Here is a 23,669-nt window from a genome sequence, read left to right as displayed (position 1 = left end):
AAAGTGAGGTTAAATTGGATCAGTTGTTTGAATCACAGCTCTTTGGAATTACCATAATTAACTGAATTGGTGAAACCAGGTGGTATACTCAGACTTGGGCTACAGATATTCAGCAACAGATCACTAATTAGCATGCTGTCCATCTAAACAGTAGGAAAGTGATAGCAAATTGAAAGTTTACTCATAGAAAAATTATGTAAATGTGCACACAGATTCAGTAGTCTTACCAACCCTTTTTCTGATATATCATTTTTAGTAGGTTTGCCCAAGTGACCTGCTCACAGACCACAAAGCATGAATTGGCTCTAATACATAAAATTTGCACTTTGAGATTTATTCCCAGTTCCTATAGACACTCCATTTCCCACATATCATTTTATATAACTATACTTGTCACAATAAACCAGTACTGGCATGCAATTCAAGTCCACATTTTATTTGGATTTGTTTAGTAACTACTTTTTCTGTTCCAAGATCCCATTCAAATGCCATACTTGGGGATGCCACAACCCCTTGACCACTAAATTTCAGAGTGTGGTGGTTTAGGAATTTGATTGATAGACCTTAACTGGGAGTTGTCTGATGTTGATTTCATGTTCACATGGGACAAGACCTGAGAAAGGTAAATAAATACACTTCTCATACAGCAAACCATCGAGTATCATGGTGACATTGACTGTTAACTGAGCTGTCACTATTGGCAGTGTCAGCTAGTACCGTACTCATTTCTGTGCAGTCTGTCTTGGAACATGTGGATTGAATGTTCTCATAATTCACGTCTCAGTATGGACTCATATTACACGACTTGATGCTGCTATTCAGATCAGCTTGTCACAATGTCTCTGCTGGGGGCTCTTTCAGTGGGCTCCAGTGTTCCTTTGACATGCACCAGAAGATGTGGCTTTCCTTTTTAAACTTTTTTTTTTGGTTTTTCGAGACAGGGTTTCTCTGTGTAGCTTTGCGCCTTTCCTGGATCTCGCTCTGTAGACCAGGCTGGCCTCGAACTCACAGAGATCCGCCTGGCTCTGCCTCCTGAGTGCTGGGATTAAAGGCGTGCGCCACCACTGCCCAGCCCTTTTTAAACTTTTTGATATAGCAAGATCTAGGCTCATTCTGTATAATCTCTGACCCAGCAACTCCAGATTTTTTTTTTTTGAGAAAGGTTATTATAAACAATATCTAAGTGCTCCATGTACTCGTTGCTGTTATTAAATACCGAGACTTGTGTGTGTGTGAAACCAAACTGTAAATAGAGCAACGGTGTCAATACAACCCAGTGTACATTTAAATCCTAAGACACCAAGTGAATTGAGCTGTAGAACTCATTGGAAGCAACGTATCTACACCCAAAGTAGGATTAGGGATACTATACCTTTTTTTTTTGGTTTTTCGAGACAGGGTTTCTCTGTGTAGCTTTGCGCCTTTCCTGGAACTCACTCTGTAGACCAGGCTGGCCTCGAACTCACAGAGATCTACCTGCCTGTGCCTCCCAAGTGCTGGGATTAAAGGTGTGCCGGGAAACTTTCTTTCAGCATACTATTTCCCTAATATCTCTATAGTTTTGTTTTCAAGATATTTATGATAAAGAATAATTTATCAGAGTATTAACAGGATGTTATGAATTCTGGGCTAGTGAGACGGCTCAGTAAATAAAAGTGCTTGCATAATCCTGACCACCTGACTTACATCTTTGGAACCCATGGCAGAGAAAGAACTGACTCCCAAGAGTTGTTCTCTGGCCTCCATGTAGGCACCGTGAAATGCACACATGCATAGGCAAACACACTAATGATAATTATAAAAAATTATAATTGATTTCTCACAAATCATTGAACAATGAAATAATATTAATAAACTTTATAATAAAACATTTAAAGAGAAAATAGCATTAAAATGTTTTCATAATTACAGATAATTTTAACACTTACACATTCTTTTTGGAAGTATTACAAGCAAATAAGACTTAAAGATGAACCGATTTTTACAATGAACAATATAACCTAGAAACAAAAACTTCTGTCTCATGCCAGATATCAATTAAACAACCTTTAAGAATTAAAACAACCTGAGTAATTTTTTGCTTTACAAATGAGTATTCAAATTATACTAGAAAATTGAGTGCCCTTGGGTGTAGAGTATTCCATAAGGTCATTGTGTTCCTAGGTCCACTTGTTTGGTTTATGACTTCAATTACCTACCAGCATTTTCACGCAATAAAAACCTCAGAAGACAACAGTGCCCAATACAGTCTTAGTTAAATTTTATGATGTGTGCTTTTATTAATATCCTAAGGGATTAAAATACAAAATTATAGAATTATTTCATATAAATGGATATGAGATAATGATTCCTGGTATCTTATTCCACATAGGAAATTCAAAATACTTTCTAAGTATTTTCAACTTAGCTGCTACAGTATGCTTATAAAATGAGAACGCTACATAAGGAATTCTGAAATGATCTTATTGTCTGTGTTGAGATTTGCTTCTACTGATGAAGCATGAGACAATCATGGTCTAAGTGTGTTCACGTGTTCCTTTATAAAGTAGTCAAGTTTCTGCAGGAGCCAACTTGCTGTAAAAGTTTTCAAAATTAAGAACTCAGTGTATCCAAAGATGATTTTTTTCTCTGAATCTCAAACCAACAAATTATCTCTCTAACATATAAGAAATAAAATTGGTATGCACATGTGTACAAGTCTTATAATTTTCATTCTGATACTAATGAGTTATCTAGCTGAATTCCATACAGTACCAGTTTTGTGGCTGCAAATGGCTTTAGCTATGAAAATTATATACAAGGAAATTAGGGGTGTTGCAGTACTTGGTTGCAAATAATTTACCATCTGGTGTTGGGTCAGAAAATGCAATTTCATTAGTGCTGAGAAAACAGCCAAACATGAAGCAATTCCTACAAAATAAAAAAAATAAAATAAAAAAAAAAAAAAAAAAAAAAAGAGAGAAAACCATTTATCAACTAAAATTTTAGATTTCGATTAAACATAAACAATTATATACATTAAACAATATAAGTAATCGGTCAAAACTACTACTGTTTTTGGTACCAGAATGCCTTGGATTTAGAGATGGATGTCCCATGGCATCATCTCATATCAGAAACTCAAAGGTCCACAGACTGGAAAGAGAATGAAAACTAATTTCCTCAACATGACTTCTGACTTCCAAAAGTATACCACGGCATGTCCACACCACACACAAAACAAATGATAAACATACCACCACCAAAGAAAAATAAAAACTTATTTTTCTCCAACCAAATACAGATGTTTGAGAAGGCTAAAACTAAAATTTCCTTGATCTTCTTCAACTGTAATTAAAAGTACTGGAAATGAAGTAGTTAAAAGGGGTTCAAGGTTGGTGAAACGGCTCAGTGACTTAAGGGAACTTACTGCCAAGTCTGATGACCTGAGTTCAAACTCCTGGATCCATATGGTGGTAGGAGAGAACTATCCTGCAAGCTGTCCTCTATACACATGCTATGACACATGTGTTATCTCCCCTGCCCTCCCCTACATACAAAATAAGTAAATAAATGTTAAAAAACCCTCCAGGGGATTCTGTAAAATAACTAGTTATACTCTATGATAGCTGGTTTTGTCAATTTGATTGAATTAAGACATAGATGATCTGGTAGAGCACACCTCCAGATGTGTCTAAATGCATCTGCATATACAATTTGATCATGAGGTTCTGACCTAACCGATTTATCCTTAATAATAGGTTCATGCTATGGCACTTCTAGGAGGTGATGCCTAGTTAGAGGAAAGAGGTTGCTCAGACATGTTCTTAGGTGCTCCATCTTGCACCTGCTTTTTCCTGTATTTCCCTTTGTCTGCTGTGGGCCATGAGGTAAGTTGTTCTGCTCATCAGTGCCCTCCCTGCCATGATGGACTGACACTTCTGAAACACTAAGTCAAACTTAATCATCCCTACTTTAAATCAGGTCAAGCACCCTGTCACAGCCACAAAAAGGTAAAGCACTTCAAACTCTTCAATGTGGTAAAAACCAGATGGGCTAAGAAATGTCCCAGGTTAATGGAGATAAAGTCTAACCAAACCGGAACATGGTGCCAAACACTGGTGATTCCAGCACCTGGCAGGCTGTGGCAGAAACATCATTAGCTCAAGGACAGCCTGAGCTACACAGGGAGTGTCAAACAGGATAAAACAAACAAACAAACAAACAAACAAACAAGCCATCTAAAGCAGTGGTTCTCAACCTTCCCAATGCCACAACCCTTTAATACACTTCCTCATGTTGTGGTGACCCCCAACCATAAAATTACCTTTGTTGCTACTTCATAACTGTAATTTTATAGAGGAGCAGTGTCTCAGTTCCTAAGACCTTTGGAAATAAGTGTTTTCCAATGGTTAATCTATAGGTTGAGAACCGCTGATCTATAGAAACACAACCACTACACAACGTGACCTTGCATAGGGGAAAAAGACCAGTAAAAAGCATTTGAGATTAAGTCATGATAATGAAACCTGAACTATCAACTAGATAAAGATATTGGTACTGTTTTTTGAATTTGACTGTTCTGTGGTTATATAAGAACATAAATATTCTTATTGTTAAGGAAAGTAAACTAGGCTGGGTGGCGGTAGCGCACACCATTAATCCCAGCGCTCGGAGGCAGAGCCAGGCGGGTCTCTGTGAGTCCAAGGCCAGCTTGGTCTACAGAGTAAGATCTAGGACAGGCACCAAGACTATACAGAGAAACCCTATATTGAAGAACAAAAACAAAAAAAGGAAAATAAACTGGGGGCTGAAGAGATGGCTGAGTGTTGGGAGTACATATATACTTGTAGAAATGAAAGAGAATGGCCCTAAAGGCTCATATATTTGAATACTTGGTTCCTAGTTGGTAGAACTGTTTAAGTAGGATTAGGTGTGTCATTGGGGATGGGTTTTGATATTTCAAAAGCTCACGCCATTCCTAGTTAGCTTTCTCTGCCTCATGCTTGTGGATGAGATGTGAGCTCTCAGGTTCTGCTCTAGGACCATGCCTTCCTGCCTGCCTACTGATGGTCACCCTGGAACCATGAGTCCCCAAATTAAATACTTTCTTTTCTAAGTTGCCTTAGTTATACTGTTTTGTCACAGTAATAGACAAGTAACTAAAACAGAGGACCTGAGTTTGGTTTCCAGTACCCATATTGGGTGGCTCACAACTATCTGTAACTCTATCCAGCTCTGATAGACCAGGATCTGATCTCTTTTGGCCTCCAAAGACACTGCACTCACATGGCTTACTCACATGGCTTACACACACACACACACACACACACACACACACACACACACACACACACACAAACATAAAAACAATAAATTTTAAAAATAAAAGACAAAATGAGGTGTGCGTGGTGGTGCATGTTCATAATCCCATACTTGAAGCAGAAGAATCACTACTTCAAGACAAGCCAGGGCTAACAATGAGACTCTATCTCAACCATAAAACCCATCTGAAAAAGAAAAAAAAAAATGCAAGAAAGAAGGGAAGGAAAAAGAATTACTCTTAAGCTTTGGCATTAAATACATATTGAGTTATTCCCTTCTAATGTCGACATTTGCCTTAGTCTGACTTTAACAGTATTTATACAGAAATGTTTTAGCAAAATTCTTTTGTTTGGCTCATGAGCCAAGGAAGGTTCTGGGAAAGCTAATAAGTCATTGTGCAAGGTCTAGAGCTGTTCTGTCTCCTTACCTGACAGTGTCTACCAGTCGTCTTGCAATGCGTTTTCTTCTTTTCAGTCTGTAGACCCAGATTCTACTTATCCCACAGACTGCAGGTTCTGGTACATCTGAACACCTCCAAGCTCTAGAACATTCTTTAGTGGCATTTGGTTCCGACAGGACACGAAAGGCCTGCAATGACACACAGTAATGTCTACAGTTAAAACTAAGACTTTTCTTTTAAAAAGCAAACAAAAATCAAACTTTGAACTTTAAAAATCAAAATGCAGCCGGGCGTTGGTGGCGCATGCCTTTAATCCCAGCACTCGGGAGGCAGAGCCAGGCGGATCTCTGTGAGTTCGAGGCCAGCCTGGGCTACCAAGTGAGCTCCAGGAAAGGCGCAAAGCTACACAGAGAAACCCTGTCTCGAAAAACCAAAAAAAAAAAAAAAAAAAAAAATGCAAACTTTAAAACCTATCTATAGTTAATCAATCTCCAAAAAATAATATTCTCTGTTCTTCCTTAAATTCTTATACTTCTGTGTATGAGTGTTCTTTCTGCCTGTATGCATGTGCACTTGTGTGCCTAATGTCTGCAGAGGTCAGACTATGAACCACAGGTTGACATTAAACTACAAAGCTTCTGCATAGGAAAGGACACAAGATGGTGAAAGACAACTTATGAGAAAACATCTACAAATCATACACATTGTAAGGAGTTTAAGTCCAAAATATACAAGGAACTCAAGTTAATAGTAAGAAAATAACTCAAATTTTAAAAGGAAACAAGGGCCTGGTAAGATGGCTCAATAGGAAAAGCATTTGCTGTACAAAATTGACAACCTGAGGTTTATTTCCTAGAGCTCACAGTGGAAGGAGAGAACCAACTCCTTATGTGCCACACACCCATACCTCATGTACACTATCAAAATAAAATAAAATTTAAGAAGTGGGACAATGGCCTGACTACCCCTTTTGAAAAAGACCTATAAATGGTTCACAGGTGTTTAAAGAAATGCTCAATACTACTATAATCAAAGAAATGCAAATTAGAACAAGGAGGTATCACATCGTATCTGTTAGAATGGTTACATAAAAAAGTCTTGGCCAAGAAGGGAACAAAGGGAACCCATATATGCAGCTGGTAGGAGTGTAATAATCAGTAGTAGAAACAAAAACTATCCGACTTCAGGGTATGTCTACAAAAGAAAAAATAGGAGGTTGAAGATGCCTCTCAGGTTCACTGCAGCATCACACACAAAATCCCGGGTATAGAATCAACTTAAATGTCTGTCAATGAAGAAATAAAACAGTCAAGGAAATCCCATTCAACTATAACATCCATTTGGGGAAAATGGATGGACCCATAGGACATGCTAAGCACAATTAGCAATCACAAAATGGCAGATCTTACACAACCTAACAAATAGAGAATCTAAAAGTTGGACTCATAGAAGCAGAGAGTAAAATGGCTATTAGCAAGAACTAGAAGACAGTGAGGGGAGGTACTGGGGAATGTTTGTCAATGCTTCATTTAGTAAATTCTGGAGGCCTCTGAATGTTTGAATGTTTTAATGTACACATGCATGCATGTATAGGGTATGTCCAGTATAGTTAAGATACAGTTAAGCCAGACCCGGTGGCACAGGCCTGAAACACAGGAGGCTAAGGAAGAAGATCACAACTTCAAGGTCCACCTTATCAACTTGCAGAGAATTTCTTTCAGAAAGTTCAACCTGGTATTCTAATCTATGGTGATATTATGAGTTAACTAAGTATATCAAGGCAGTTATCATTTTTATCACCACACTTACTTTCCTGTGAGGAAAACACTGAAGATGTTAACAATTATCTTTTGTTTTTTTTCAAGACAGGGGTTCTCTGTGTAGTTTTGGTGCCTGTCCTGGATCTTGCTCTGTAGACCAGGCTGGCCTTGAACTCACAGAGATCCACCTGCCTCTGCCTCCCGAGTGCTGGGATCAAAGCCGTGTGCCACCATCGCTTGGCAATTTCAGTAATTTTCAAGCAGGTATGCACACGTGCACAAACACAAAGTGGTACTGAAATCGACCTAGAGCCTTGTGCATGCTACTGGAATGCTCTACTGCTGACCTGCAGACCCCTCTCCTTTGGTTCTTTGTTGTAAGCAAAAGTTGTTTCTTTGCCTTCTTTCCCAGAACCAACTTTATTAAGGTATAACTGGCAATTAATGCATATTTGGTCTTATTGATAATACAAACAAGTTCCTTTTCTCTACTTTATAATAACAAGATAACTGTTTCTTTTAGATCACTGTTAATTAGTGTCTAAAATAGATTCTAGTTGGGCATAGTGGTGCACACCTTTAATCCCAGACTTGGGAGGCAGAGGCAGGAGGCTCTCTATGTGTTCCATTCTAGACCAGCCATAGCTACAGAGATCCTCCTGCCTTAAAAAAAGTATATTCTAAGTGAGGAATAAGTAATGACTATTTTGTTAAATACATCCACGAAGCTGCTGTGTAATAACTTAGGTCTACAGATTCTTATATAAAAATCACTGCATTTTTATACTCCCAGGTAGGGAAACAGCTACATGAAAACAGACTTATTCTGCTTAAGACAGAATACTAAATACAATGTAAATAAGTGGATTTAGTTACAGTCAAAGATAGCTTAGTAACCTGAGACATACAGCATACCTGTTTGATGGGCTCTGCTATTAAACATCCCACTACTCTTTTTTCATCAATAAAGAGGAAAGTTTTGGTTTTGTTTGGACACATGGGAACAACCTGATGGAAGCCCAATTCCAGATCCACAAGTTCTTGGACGTCTTCTACCTGAGTTAAAAAACAAGGTAAATTTGTTTTAAAAATTACAACAAAACTAAATTTGTGTATACTCACAAAACATGATCACCATCTTTTAGCTTCTTTTATTTCTATTTCCCAAATTTAAATACACTCAAACTTATTTCAGAATTGATGTACACACCTGGTTCTTGTATATTTGGGGAACCAGCCTCAATATTATACATCCCAGGGGCTCAGGAGAGAGAACTACTAACGGTGAGGACTATTTTCAGGAAATAGAATCTCAGCTCACCAGTTCTATAGTCCACTTGCTTTAATTCCTCTGGCATAACATCCTTTATACACACCTTCAGTTCTGTTCTCATGTCTAGCTCCTTTCTTGTCTAATTTCTCTATATTTATCTACTGTCCCCTCTAGGTTCTATCTTAATTACTTCATCTAGTTCTGTCCCTTCTAGGTTCTCATCTATCTAGTTCTTTCCCCTATCAGCTCCTCTCCCATCTCCTTCTCACTCATCTGGTTCTTCCTCATCTTGTTCTTCCCCATCTGGCTCTTCCTCATCTTCCATCTCGTTCCTCTAGTCCTCTTTTAGCCCTTCAATCTAGTTCTTCCCCATCTCAGTTTGTTCCTCTCAAATTCTTACCCATCTAGTTCTTCCATTCTCTTTTCTCTTCTCTCTTGTGCCCTGGAAGTCCCGGTATATAAAAGGGAGGGTCCAAGCTAAACTGTGTAAAGCTATTACTTAACATCCATCTCTCCTAGGCGGCGTCTCCTTGTGGAATTTATCATAAGTCAGGAGACTTGCATGTGGGCTGTTATTGTCAGTCCACCTGGGACTAACAATGGGCGCCCACCTGGGTGGTGTTTCCTGTAGTCCTTGAAAGTGGCTAAGGGAGATAATCTGATACCAGAGAAAGCCTTTCCTGAGGCTGTTCTCCAAATACCTGGAATGTGTATGTCTAGAAAGTGTCCACACTGTTAGCCCTTCTTAGGGAAAAGTCAATTGGGAAAACTATGAAGGCACACATGATTTTCGTAACAGAATACAGCTGATATATAACAAGCCAAGTAACACCAAAAACTTCTTGGGATTTGGCTTCCTCTGGAGGAATTCCCTGATTCCTCCAGGTAGTGACTTTGAGCTGAACCAGCTGAGTTCTTATGATATATTCCTGCGGCCCGCAGCACCTGGTACCTAGGGAAATGGACTTAAGAACCTGCTTTAAAGAACGCTTTTTAAGACACTCAGACAATCCTAGGAGAGAGGGTTCAGAGGCACCAGGTGGTTTTGCTTTAGTTTTATTATTCCTGTTGGCGACATTCAACTCAGGAGAACTAACACATCCAATCCGGGCACTATAACCACTATGAACTATAAACGCTTAGGTCTATCAACAAGGAAGTTGTTGGCACACTAGTTCACACTTTACTAGTGGGCTTCTTGAGGAGAGAACGAGAAAAACAACCCCATACCTTTTTGATGGCATAACTTGGATCCTGTGGCAGGACCAGCACAATCTTCCCATCCCAAAACTCTGCTACTACCCGTTCTCTTTTCCAGCCCTGCCAAAGTGGGAGAGGGGGAAATTGTTAAGTTACAAACAAAAGACATAAAACACTTCGGTCTGGGGAGGACTGGTGGTCAAACAATGAGTGACAGGAGAGGCGAGACAGAGGGAGGCTCTGGCCCTAACCACCCACCATGCAGACAAAGGCTACTTAGCCTTCATCAGAGACAATTCTCTCTGTAGTGAGTGGTGGAAAATATTCATGGCTATTCAGGGTGCTGAGAACAAATGTTTAGCCCTAATAGGACATGTATGCCATTCCCTCTAAGACTCAGAACATCACAGAAGAAACAATAGAAAGAGCCAGAAGACAAAGAGAAGGGCTGTAAAGTGCCATCTTTTTGCATCAAATTGCAATTGCATGACACAGCCATTGCAATTCTGAACTCACAGCAGCTGTAGCCCACACTGGACCCGAGTAAGATCTGCTGAATTACCCGAGGGAGGCAGGTGGGCGGCAAACAAGCTGAGTTCCAAGAAGTGGAAGATCACAAAAAGAGGACACAATGGACTAAAGAGAGAGAAACCCAGGTCATGCTGAGGCCCAAATGCTTTCTCCTTTCAGCAACTCGGCACAGGTCTGACCCTGTGCGGTGTTTGCATACTTGCCCCCTGCTGGTAGCGCTGTTTGAGAAGCCTTCAGGAAATGGAGCTCACTGGAGGAAGTGGGCTACTGCAGAGTAGGCCTGGAGGTTTTATAGTTGGGTTCCATTTTCTGTTCACTCTCTGCTTCCTGACCATGGATAACAATGTGACTGGCTAGCCGCCTCCTTCTGTAACCATGCCAGAAGCTATGTCTTCAGGATAGTGGGATGGTCCCCTTCAACCATAACCCAGAATAAACCCTTCCCTCTTTAAATTAATTCCTGCCAAGTATTTTGTCACAGTAGGGAAAAAAGTAATTAGTTCTGCACAAAGGAATGCGGAAGCTCTCGTTCACACATTCCCTTCAGTGTTTCTGCCCACATGCCTCCAAGTGTGTAGAACCTTACAGGGATCCAGTTCTCACGAGCCTAGTTCTGTGCTAAGTCACTTCTCTACTTCCAGTTTCTGTCAGCGAACCTCTCTACGCATGTGCGTATGTGACATGCACGCACTGGCAATGTCCTTCCATTTTTGCCCCATACTTGAAAAGAGCACATGTTCGTGGTTTTACCACTCTGATCCTGACATCCTGCAGAGGGCAGGGTTTACTTAGTCTAGTACAGTGGGGTTGCGAAATCTGAGACAGCATTATGTAACTGCTACAAGCCACAAAAACACACAAAGTAGGAATTCAGTTGATTATGACAAACCTAATACCTGGAAGTAACCAAGGGCCTTCCAGAGGTCAAGCTGAGGCTCAAGGAGCCATGGTGATATTTGGCTTTGGATTATCAGCCGTTTCCTGCTGTGAGTTTCTTGTGTGCTACTGTAGCTTTTCCATCATTTATTGGGTACCATTTCCCCTCTACTAAAGGAATATTTAGATAACCTGGTACGCTGACAGCTATGATAGCTGGAACCCTAGTTCAAGCCTTCCTGTAATTATCATTGGCAGCATCCGGCCAGGTCCATCCCCAGAAGGAAGAAAGTACCTCATCAGAGATACCTCTGTACTCTCTAAGAACAGACTTAAGCTTAACTTCCTCCTATCCCAAATCTTATCTCTAGTTCCAGATCTCCCTTTAACTATCACCAGAGGCATCTAGCTGTGCACAGGTTGCCTAGCAACCGAGCATACTTTCCCCCACCCTGCAGAAAAACAGCAGATAGCTTGGACAGATAGGAACTACATGAAAAAAGAAGGCAGTTTTGTTTTCTCCCATTGACCTAGTAACTTATAGATTCTCAACATTTTCTATTAATCACGTTTAAGACTAAAGTTGAGCACATAAGATCCCTCTTCTTAGATGTTACCCGAGTTTAGCCTTTAGGTAATTCATTTCCCCATTGGTCACTTCCCTTTGGGGTTGCAAATGATAATTAATGGTTATTGCCTCTCTATGTGATTCTTACCACCCCTCCATTTGACCCTGGAACCTCCCTTTGCACTGCCAAGGGATTACTCCTTGTAAGTGCATATATACCAGGACTTGCAGGGCACAGGGAGACGGAGAAAAGAGAATGGAAGAACTAGATGGGTAAGAACTTGAGGGACAAACTGAGATGGGGAATAAGACTGAGGGCTAGAAGAGAGTATTAGAGGAACGAGATGGAAGATGAGGAAGAGCCAGATGGGGAAGAACAAGATGAGGAAGGAGGAGGTGGGAGAGGAGCTGATATGGGAAAGAAGTAGATGGATGAGAACCTAGGAGGGGCAGAACTAGATGAAGGAATTAAGATAGAACCTGGAGGGGACAACAGATAAATGTAAAGAGAAATTGGGCAAGAAAGGAGCTAAAAATGAGAGCAGAGTATAAGCTTGTCGAGAGAGAACTGATAGAATAATAAAGTGTATGGACTAAGAAATTTCGTGTACATAGACTCATTTCTTTTCTTCAAAAATTAATTATCAGCTGGTTGTAGATTCTTCCCAGGCCCTGGGAGGGGGCTCTCGAGGAGCTGGACCCCCCTAGTCCCCGATATGTAACAACTTAACCTTTAGATTAGGCATAGCTCCAGTCATATTTGCCTCATATATGCAAGGACCTGAGTTTGAGGCCCAGCACTGAAAGATAACTTTTTTTTTTTTTTTGGTTTTTTGAGACAGGGTTTCTCTGTGTAGCTTTGTGCCTTTCCTGGAACTCACTCTGTAGCCCAGGCTGGCCTCGAACTCACAGAGATCCGCCTGTCTCTGCCTCCCGAGTGCTGGGATTAAAGGCGTGCGCCACCACCGCCCGGCGCAAAGATAACTTTTTAATATCATCAACCTCATCTATTTGTATTTTTCAGGGTTGTGTAGGTGCCAACCGGAAGAAGACATTATGTGTCCTGCTCTTTCATTCTCTTACTTCTGTAAGACAGGGTCCTCACTGAAACTGTAACTATGCAGGCACCTAAGAGAGCCCAGAAATCCTTTCCCACACTCCTCCTTACAGCTCTGGGGTTCTAGACTCCTATGCTACCCCATCTGGTGTATCAACCACTTTTACCCTCTAAGCCAGCAGTTCTCAACCTTCTCGATGCTGCAACCCCTTAGTAGTTCCTCATGCTGTGGTGACCCCCAACCTTAAAATTATTTTTGTTGCTACTTCGAACTGTAATCTTGCTAATTTTATGAACATAAGTATCTGATATTTCTGATGGTCTTAAAAAGGTTGCGGCCCATAGGTTGAGAACCACTACTCTAAGCTATTTCCCCAGCCTGATGTGTTTGTTTTCTTAAGACAGGATCTCATTCTTATAGCTCAAACTGACAGACTGGCCTGAAACTAACTATGTGCCAAAGACTAAATTCAAACTCACAATGATCCTCCTGTCTCAACCTCTTCCGAAGTTCTGGGATCCCAGGTGGGAGCTAACATACCCAGCTAACTTCTATTGCAAGTAGTGAAATATTTATGGATATATAGCTCCGTCAACAATTAGGGCACAAAATGCCTCCTTCCATAGTTTTATTTAGAACAAACTGAGAGACTTCTTGACTCACCACATATTTAATGCCCTCCAGAAACCTGTGGTGATACTGGAGGTGCTGCATTTCGTCTTCAGGGTTGGAAGCAGTGTAGATCATACCACAAGACTTACACATAGTCGTCCCAAAATGTTTCTGACCTGCATCCTAAGAGCAAGCAAGCAAACAAACAAAAGCATAAACCCCAAGAATTGGATGAACAATGGACCTTCTTTAGGAAGGACACGAAAGACCAAGAAAAAGGCAAAGTCTCATTTCTGAGGCTTCTGTATTAATCATTGCTTCATCTTAAGTCATTTAGAGTGTTAAATTCTTTATCCTAGATGTCAAAACTCTTTGCCTCAATTATCAAGAATTGATAAAGTTCTACAAATTCCATTCTCATAAAGCATTGTTTTTAACGACACTGAAAATACTAGATCCTGAATTATTTAAGATAGGGATTGGCAGTTTTTTCTGTGAAAAGGTGGAAGTAAATACTTTAGGCTTTTCAGACCATGTGTGGTTTGTCACTGTTGTGTTTGAATATGACTTATTTGAACACTTGGTTCCTGGTTGGTTGGAGCTGTTTGGGAAGGTTCTGGAACCTTTAGGAGGTACAGCCTTGCTGGAGGAAGTACAGTCATTTAGCGGGCAGGCTTGTCCCATTTCTTGCTGTTGTCTCTGCTTCCTGTGTGAGGCTGAAATGGGGCCAGCCAGCTGTCTACCCTGGCTGCCTGTAGTTTTGTCTTCCTCATCATTGGGACTGCCCTTTGGAACCAGAAGCCAAAAACACTCTTCTACGAGCCACGGTATATTTTATCATAGCAACAGAAAAGTAACTAATACAGTCATATATTCTCTTTGCTTTAAAACTTCTGGAAGCCTGAGCTTGGAGGCACAGACTTATAAGAGCTACCGCAGAGGCTGAGGTAGGACGACTCTAAGTTCAAGGCTGGCTTGTACAACTTAATAAAATTCTGTCCCCAAATAAAAAGCCTTGGGGGTACAGTGTAGCTTAGTGGCAGAGCCTTGACTATCCATGAAGGAAACCAACAGGCTTAATTCCTAGAACCATAAACAAACAAAAACATATAAAAATGTTAACTACCATTTTCAGCTCACAGATTCTAGAACTGGATACAGTCCGTGGCCATGTTAAATTGTTAAACTTAGTTCTGGTTTAAGGTTGCTACTTCCATTGCATCTTTTGTTGATGAATGATTTTCTTACGGGGGAACAAACCATTCATAGCATCCTACTCAAATTCTGGCACCACAGCTCCCAAGTACTGGCTAGCTTTGAATGCTACCACAACAAAACTGGCAATTACAAACCTGAAAATCTACAACCCAAGATAACCATGCTAGAAGGCTGACTGCATGTTCTACATGTGGAAAGGGTTTATTTTAAATTTACTCACAATGATGAGCTGGTCTTTTCCTCCTTTATTTGTATCTCTGGAATTCAGATTTTTCTGCACAATTGTCTGCTGCAAGAAGTTAGCACAAGCAGTGGATCCCAGGGAAGACTGCTCTTCAGGTGGAGACCTTTGAAAGAGAAAGTTGGTAAATATCACTGAACAGTGGCAAACCTGAGGTCCACCCAGAAATAATCATTCCTCAAAGAAACATGAGTAAATTCAGTGTCAAGACTCAAATCCAGATCTGACTTACATCCAAAAACTTTCCTCTGTAGTACCAGGTACACATATATAGAATTACTTTGGAAGCTAACTTCACTCTAAAAATGGACTTTTCTTTGCTGTCAGATCTTAGGAAAAGATTTACCCATTTAAATAAAGAAATTCCTAGGTAGTTCACATTGAATCTCACAGACCCAAGGCAACCATAGAGCCACCAGCATATTAGGATCTGGCAACTTTTTACTTGGTGGGCACTTGAGTGCCAGTGAGAAACCCTGTCTCAGAAAATCAGGTGGACAGTTCCTTAGGAATGTCATCCAAGGTTGACCTTGGACTTCCACAGGCATGTGTGCACATGTGTACAATACACACACACACACACACACACAAAGGAATAGGGGAAACCCCGAGAGAGAGGAAGAGAGTGAGAGACAGACAGAGAGGAGAGAACTTGGCCAAAATTTCTTTGCTGAATACCTAATCATTGAACACTAAATGGGTGGAAAAACAATGTTTTTTTAGCATGATGTTTAGACAATATAAAACTTGGGCTGGGCGGTGGTGGCGCACACCTTTAATCCCAGCACTCAGGAGGCACGGCCAGGCGGATCTCTGTGAGTTCGAGGCCAGCCTGGGCTACCAAGTGAGTTCCAGGAAAGGCGCAAAGCTACACAGAGAAACCCTGTCTCGAAAAACCAAAAAAAAAAAATAAAATAAATATAAAAAAATAAAAAAAAAAAAACCTTGGATCTTCTACTTGTCATGTTCTAACTATCTATACCACCTCCCCATCACAGTATTTAGCTTCAGCCATGACTTATAATAGCATTAAACTACTATTAATTATTTACTTCTCTGGTCACAATTTTTCCCATCTGTAAAATGCAAACTACAAGTATCTATGATTATAAATGTTCATTAAAATTTAGTTATCATTAACATATTGTCACCTAGGGAAAGCAATATAGCCCAATGAGCTTTTGATTCAAATGTGAATCTATTCCTGGGCCTAGCACTGTCACCCACTAGCTGTGCAGTGGTGGCTAAGTTACTTAGATTCCTCAGCTGAGATGTAATCGTAACAATACCAATAGTACTTACCTTCTAGATTGTCCTGAGGATCGGTAAGTGAAATAATAAACTAATTCTACAAGCCTGGTACTATATAATAAATGACAGTTATTACTCAAGTCCATGAAGATCTATTCCATCTCTATGAAAAAAAATTAATCTTCTATTTCAATATCCTTATTTCTCCTTAGTGATACAGAAAAAAAAATGAAGTAGCTTTATAAGAGAAAAGGAAGCCTATCTAATTAATAAAATTAGGATGAGAGAGCAAAAAATAATTCCTACCTTTTTGTACTCACTGTAGAAACACTGAAGATGGGAAAGACGACAGACTCGGGAGAAACTGTTAGGGGGAAAACCAGCAATAGTTGCATTACCAAAGAAAATCTAAGCTCACTCATAAGCCTTTGAAAGTTAGTAAGAACAAAACATTACATTCAAGAGTCAACCATAATCAAGATAGTATAAATTGCCAAAAGTAGACAGGCAGATCAATGGAACAAAGCAGATCAGAAATTGCCCTACACAAATAAATCAATGATTTTTTGGCAGAGTCAAAGGTAGTCTTTCACAGATGGTGCTAGAACAATTGGGCACTCATTCAAAATGGGTCACCAATCAAAATGTAAATCATGAAAGTATAGGCTAAACCTGTGTCACTGGATTAGAGACATCAATAGGAACTCATGCTAAAACATGAAGATGAAGACCCACAGAAACAAATGTGTGTGTTCTCCAGTCCTGTCTGGAGAGAAGGCCTCTCAGCAACAGCACTCTAGTAACACACTCAGAGCCCATATCTTGATTTCTACATACCATCCTCCAATAAAAGGAGTCAAAGTTCTGTGGAGAAATTGTAGATTCTAGGGCTGGAGCAAGGAAAATACAGAATGAGCCCATAGCAACATGTAGAAATCAGGAACTAAGACAGCACTCAAAAAAACAAGATGAGACATGCCCAAGAGAACTAACCTGAAAAACAACCCTCATGGTCAAAACAGAACAATTTGAGTAATAAAAATATATTGGATTTAAACCCGAAATGTAAAATAAACGTTCACTTATCCATAATGACACATATCCATGAGCTTATTTGTTTATTTAAATGAGGGAATAAATAAAAAGATAAATCTGAAAACATTTAACTTCTTAGAAGCTTAGGTAGGGCTGATAAGATAACTCAGTAGATAAGTCGCCTGAGGTGGAGGACTGATCCCAAGTTCAACACACGGAATAAAAAGCAAACAGATGCAGAGTTTGGTGCCTGTAATCCCAGTACTCCTACGGGGAGATGGAGTCAGAGGAGAATCATCAAGGCAGCTTACAGGCCAGTTAGCCGGGTATGAAAACAGAAACAAGAGCCCCTGACTAAACAAGGTGGAAACAGAGAACCCACTCCAGAAAGCTATCCTCTGACCCACACACATGCATCATGCCATAAGGGCACCTATACTTGCATGGACAATAGTAATAAATAGAGAGCTTGGGAAACTTAGAAATAGCCAGAGTTACTTAAGGATAAATTTGTTTTTTTTCCTGTCTGATGTTTTAACCTAAAAATCTCCTTTCCTGCTTTTCAAAACTTACTGCTCTGCTTTACCAGAGGTAATAGTTCCTAGAGATAAATAGAAATTAATACAGGCACAGTCATTTTTTAAAGGCCCAGAAAAAATTAGTATATATAAAATTTCAAATTGATATGCACAGTAAAGCTTGTTACAAGTTGCTAGGCTGAATAATGCAGATTTTCTTACTTACTTGTCTTGTTCTCACCAAGTGCATTCTCTGAAGGAAAACTATGTTCATCAAGTTTACATTCTTCTGAAGAAAATTCAGCACCTGAGGAATTCTGAAAATAATGAACAGGTTAGGAAGTCCTAATTCTTAGTTGTCTTCCCTTGAGTGAACGGATCTCAACAGACTGATCATGCATAATACTTCAGAACATGAGTCATCAATTTTCAATCTATTTTTAAGGAGAATTTCCTTTGCATTCATTGAATATGGATCACCTTTTTTTTAACCATCAGAGCATAGACATAGACTGCCATGTTTATAAAAATGCACGCTTGAAGGACTGGAGAGATGGTGCAGTGGTTAAGAGCTCTGGCTGCTCTTCCTGAGGACCCAGGCTTCCTTCTCAGCACTCACATGGTGGTTCTAGTCTGTAGCTCCAGTTCCAGGGAATTCAATTCCCTCCTTTGGCCTGAAGACACTATACACACATGCACATACCTACATACAAGCAAAACACTCATACATATTAAAAATAATAAATCTTTTTAAAAAAGTATACTTCCCGATATAGATGGCAGAATGAAAATTATAGACCATTCTTTTCACAATAATGAAATTAACTTTTAAAAGTTAGTGAAAATGGAAAAATAAACTTTCTCAAACTAGAAAGGGATAATTCTCATTACGGACTTTAAAAAACAATAACCAAGCCGGGCGGTGGTGGCACACGCCTTTAATCCCAGCACTCGGGAGGCAGAGGCAGGCGGATCTCTGTGAGTTCGAGGTCAGTCTGGTCTCCAAAGCGAGTTCCTGGAAAGGCGCAAAGCTACACAGAGAAACCCTGTCTCGAAGAAAAAAAAAAAAAAAAACAATAACCAAGGCTGGAGAGACAGGTAGGTTGGTTGCTTGCTTTGCAGTATGAGGACCTGAGTTAGATTCCAGCATCTGGTGGTGCTTGTAATCCCCAGGCCAGGGAAGCACAGACAGGCAACATAATTGGATCCTGGGCCAACGAAGAGATCCAGTCTCAATAAATAAATAAATAAATAAATAAATAAATAAATAAATATAAATAAATAAATAAATAAATAAATAAATCTCCCAAGTAGATGGCACCTGAGAAACACTTGTCATTGGCCTCTCACTTCCAATGTGTGTGCATGCAGGTATACACACAATAATAGCAACCACATTCTGGAATCATTAGAGGGAGTTTTGCCCATAATTCCTACTTTTTAATAGTAGCAGAGAACAACAAAAAGCAAGGTAGAGAAAGTCCTGCTTACATTTCAGAAAATACTACCTAAAGCCTAGAGGTGTCATTTTTCTACCAGTCTTTATTTTCTCATTTTATACAGGTGGTCCTCCAAACTGTAAAGAAAATCAAATTTCATTTACTCATGTGAGCTACATAATTATATACCTAATTTATATCTAAGTTTTATTAAATTGCCAGCTGTTCTTAAATGATACATTTAACTTTACCTTTCTTAGTTTCTCAGTTTTACTTCTTGCATCCAGTAGGTCAATATTCAATTTCTCTTTCACTAACAAGGACTTTGGCACTTGCTTTGCCTCTGGGACAGCATCTTCAGTCACCTCTGGTCCATTTTTCTGTAAGTGTGGTAATGGCTTATCTTCCAAGGATGATCTTTTAATGGAGTTTCTTTTTCTAACAAAAAATGCTGCTCCACCCTGGAGTGTAACTTGTGGTTTTATTTTCTGGCTTAGAACCCGAGGCGGAGTATTTGGATGGTTTTCTGCTGGATAACAACTATTCTCTTTATCCACAACTGGCTTATAGATCATTTGATTTGGCTTGGAGTTTTTAGGGTTTCTTGATAGAGACTTGATGCGCTTATAATTTGGTTGATATTTAGCAGTTAAACTCTTCTGTGGTTTTTTGTTCTTCTTGGTACAGATGGGTTTTCTCTGCATTTTTTCTGTCACACTGGAAAAAGATTTATCTTCATCTTTAGTTGCTAGACAAATAGATCTACATTCTCTTATCAACTTCCTCTCAAGTGGATTGAGGTATTGCTTATTTTTATTGTAGAAAGATACAGTAGACACTGCAGATTTAAATAGTGAACTGTAGTTTGCAAAAGACAACCTATTGTCTTCTGGTGTTTTGAGAGGACTTGAAGTGAAATGGCCTTGGTAGGAGCATGACTTTTCTTCCTTTTGGTCACTGCTTTGACAAGTTTGTTTTTTATTAGGTGATGGATACAGACTTTCAGAAAATTCAGAAAAGCTTACTTTGTTTGATGAAATATCTGTTAATAGGCTATGAAAAGAAAAAAAAGTTCATCTGTAAGTTCAGCATTTTTCTTCAAAATTTATTTAGATCTACTAATAAACTTCTCCTGGCTAGTCACATGAAAATCCCTCTCCATTGTTTGACATATTCATATTACCTATTAGTTTAACAGAACCCTCAAATTCTGTCTTTATTAAATCAAGTATTTAAATATATTTCTAAAGATAACTTTCAGAAGCCAGGCTTGGTGGCACACACCTTTGATCCCAGCACTCAAAGATAGAGGCAGGCAGATCTCTGAGTTTAAAAGCAGCCTGATCTACATATGGAGTTTCAGAACAGCCAAGACTATATAAAGACCCTTTCTCAAAGAAAACAAAAACAAAACAGAAAGATAACATTCCTAAAAGCAAACGGTGTTTACAAAGAAGCTTTGCTATACATACATGTATTTGTATTTCACAGTCTATTTCTCTGTCCTCCACTGGCTCTGGGCACAGCAGCACTTACATTTATTTAATCCCAGCACTCAGGAGGCAAAGGCAGGCAGATCTTAACGAGTCTGAGGCTAGCCTGGTCTACATGGTTAAGACTGTCTCAAATAAAAAACAAAAGGCCAAAGGGCTAGAGGGATGGCTCAGCTGCTGGGGGCACTGGCTGCTCTGCCGGAGGACCCAGGTCTGAGTCCCCACACATAGTGCTTCACAAACCATCTGTAGCTTCAGTCCATCTATGGGAACTATCCATGGGGTACACAGACATAAATACAGACAAAGCACCTCCATGAATTAAATATTTTTTTAAAAACTTACAAGTTATTCTCCATGTATTGCTCCCAACTAGCTATTTAAATACCCTATGGTATTTAAATATGTTAAATTTTCTGTAATAAACTGTCTCTTTGAGGCCTTTTTGTATCTCTGGCATGACTGGATTTTTCCAGTTCATATGAGTTCATATGTAGCCTGGTGGTGGTGGCCTACCTCTTTAATCCCAGCACTCGAGAGGCAGAGGCAGGAGGATCTCTGTGATTTTGAGGCCAGCCTGGTCTACAGAGGGAGTTCTAGGAAAAAGCAGGGGCTACACAGGGAAACCCTGTCTCAGGGAAAAACAATCAAACAAACAAACAAACAAAAGAGTTCATATGTATAGGTTAAGATTTACCTATCGCCATTATCAGCATTCAGATTATGTCGTTTCCTCTTCCTTGGAGTAAAAGCTGCCATCATTTTAACTGAATTCCTAAAAGCAATAAATAGGTCGGTAATAATAAAGTCATCAAATAGATAGAAAAGGCACTATGCCAAAATTGTATTTCAAAAATCTTAATTCCAGCCGGGCAGTGGTGGAACACGTCTTTAATCCCAGCACTTGGGAGGCAGAGGCAGGTGGATCTCTGAGTTCAAGGCCAGCCTGGTCTACAGTGGGAGTTCCAGGACAGTAGGGGCTACACAGGGAAACTTTGTCTGAGGGGAAGGTTGGGGAGTTGGGATTCCAAATAAATGATTGCAAATAAATACTGAAAGAAATAGTGCCTCACATAGCCAAGGCTGGCCTCAAATGTAAGCTCACTTTGTAGCCAAAGATGAACTTAGAGAACTTTTTGAGCTTTCCAGGGCTGGGATTATAGACTGAGCTAGCATGCCTGTCTCCAAATAACAGATTATTTATTTATTTATTTATTTATTTATTTATTTATTTATTTATGCAAACTAGTCAGGGGTGAGGGTGCTAATAGGAGGCTGAGGCAAAAGGATCCCGAGTTTGAGGCCAGCCTCGGTCACAGGGGTTGCAAAAAGAGAAGTAAAGCAGTCGATTACTTTGAGACTTAAAACAGTGACAGAAGGAAGGGAAGGAGGGTAGGCTGGGGAAATACCGCACGCACCTCGGCATCAGAGCAGCAAGGTGAGCCCACTAACAAGACCAGGTGGACCCTCATTAGGGGCACACTTCCCTTGAAGTAAACCAACCCCATCAAGTTTGAGCCCTCCTTCCAGAATGCCCACGGATGGACGCTCTTGTCCCCAGCTTTCCTCGCACCCTCTGCCTCTTCCACACTCCACTTGACATACACACATTCTGGGCGAACCATCTCCCCAGCCTGCACGTTCAGTGACCGCAGAGCCTCTGCGGACCCTTCCTGGAACTCTGAGCAAGGGAATGGGGGGGAGGACAATCGCCCCCCACAGGTCGCCGCCGGGCTCCCTCGCAGGAGCTTCCTTATTTATCAAGGACGCGGACCGCGTCCGGCAGCTGCTGAGGAGATGCAGCGGACAAGCCTCTGCCCACTGGGAGAAAACCCTAGAACGTTCTTTCCTCCCTTCGGATCCGGCATGTCAGTCCCACAGAATCCCACAAGCGCGACCTCTAAGGCAAATGGAAAAGTCTGCGGGGTTCAGGGACGACCCACCCGGGTGGCGTGAGAAGCCGGCACCGGGGGCACCGGCCCCGCGTTGAGGAGCAGGCGGCGTCCGCCCACAGCCAAGTCCCCTGCCCCGTGACGTTACCCGCGTTCCTCAGGTCTCTCGCTGGCTCGGCGTCCACTCCGGCCGGGGACCCCACGCTGAGAGCTCTCCGCACCTCGGCGACCCCACCACTCTCCTCGCAGGAGCCCGGCGCTCTGCCAGGGCGTTCAAATTCACGCGCGCCACTTGAGACCAACGCCGCTGCATTCCGATTCGTCGCTGCTCAGCGCTTCCGAGGGCCTGAGCCGTGATTGGTTGCTCGCCAGTCCTTGCCCCGCCTCCGGGGTGGTGGCCTCCAAGATTCTCCCGCCCTGCTGAGGCAAAGCCGACCCGGGTCAAGGAAGCCACGCCTCCTCAAAAAAAAAAAAAAAAAAAAAAATCCTGCAACAACCTCCCGCTCCAGACTACAGGCCGGTGAACGTGCATTATGGGAATTGTAGTTTATGGTTCAGCTGAGTCGGAAGTAAAATTCTGAGGTGGTTGGTTTAAGTAGTTTACATAAAGTGATATATCTCCAAGATACTGGAGGCTCTCACTTTTCATATTTGAAGTCTGATGATTGGTTTTGCTTTTTAAAAAATTAATAGTATTTTAGGTTTCCATTTCATTATTTTATTCTTCAAATTATGGCATGAACAATCACTAAATTCTTAAGTGTTAGATACTTGACATGTTTTTAAAAAGATTTTATTATTTTTAATTATTCTCATGTCTGCGAGTGGGTATGTGCATATAAGTGCAGGTACCAGCAGAAGCCAGAGGAGTTGGATTCCCTGGATCAAGTTTTAGACAGTTGTAGGCCATTCAATGTGGGCATTGGGAATTGCACTCAGGTACTCTTCAAGAGTAGTAGTATGTGTTCTGAATAGCTGAGCCCAAAAAATATCTCCAGCT

General features: G+C 40.6%; 1 protein-coding gene across 1 annotated transcript; it reads right to left on the bottom strand.

Moving 5' to 3' along the window:
- Positions 1–1,791: 1,791 nt before the first annotated feature.
- On the bottom strand, positions 1,792–22,967 carry Esco2 (establishment of sister chromatid cohesion N-acetyltransferase 2). The gene is made up of 11 exons (XM_037208445.1): positions 22,818–22,967; positions 21,475–21,552; positions 19,536–20,337; positions 18,072–18,162; positions 16,599–16,656; positions 15,021–15,147; positions 13,634–13,765; positions 9,968–10,057; positions 8,380–8,520; positions 5,732–5,892; positions 1,792–2,910 (listed from the first exon to the last, which is right to left on the bottom strand). The coding sequence occupies exons 2-11, from the start codon at positions 21,537–21,539 to the stop codon at positions 2,778–2,780; spliced, it is 1,800 nt and encodes a 599-aa protein (XP_037064340.1). The 5' UTR covers positions 21,540–21,552; positions 22,818–22,967; the 3' UTR covers positions 1,792–2,777.
- Positions 22,968–23,669: the final 702 nt, after the last annotated feature.

The sequence above is a fragment of the Peromyscus leucopus genome, chromosome 9 (assembly GCF_004664715.2).
Source record: "Peromyscus leucopus breed LL Stock chromosome 9, UCI_PerLeu_2.1, whole genome shotgun sequence".
NCBI classification, from domain to species: Eukaryota; Metazoa; Chordata; class Mammalia; order Rodentia; family Cricetidae; genus Peromyscus; species Peromyscus leucopus.
Note: the sequence above shows the minus strand (reverse complement) of the source record. Positions and strands in the feature narration are given on the sequence as shown.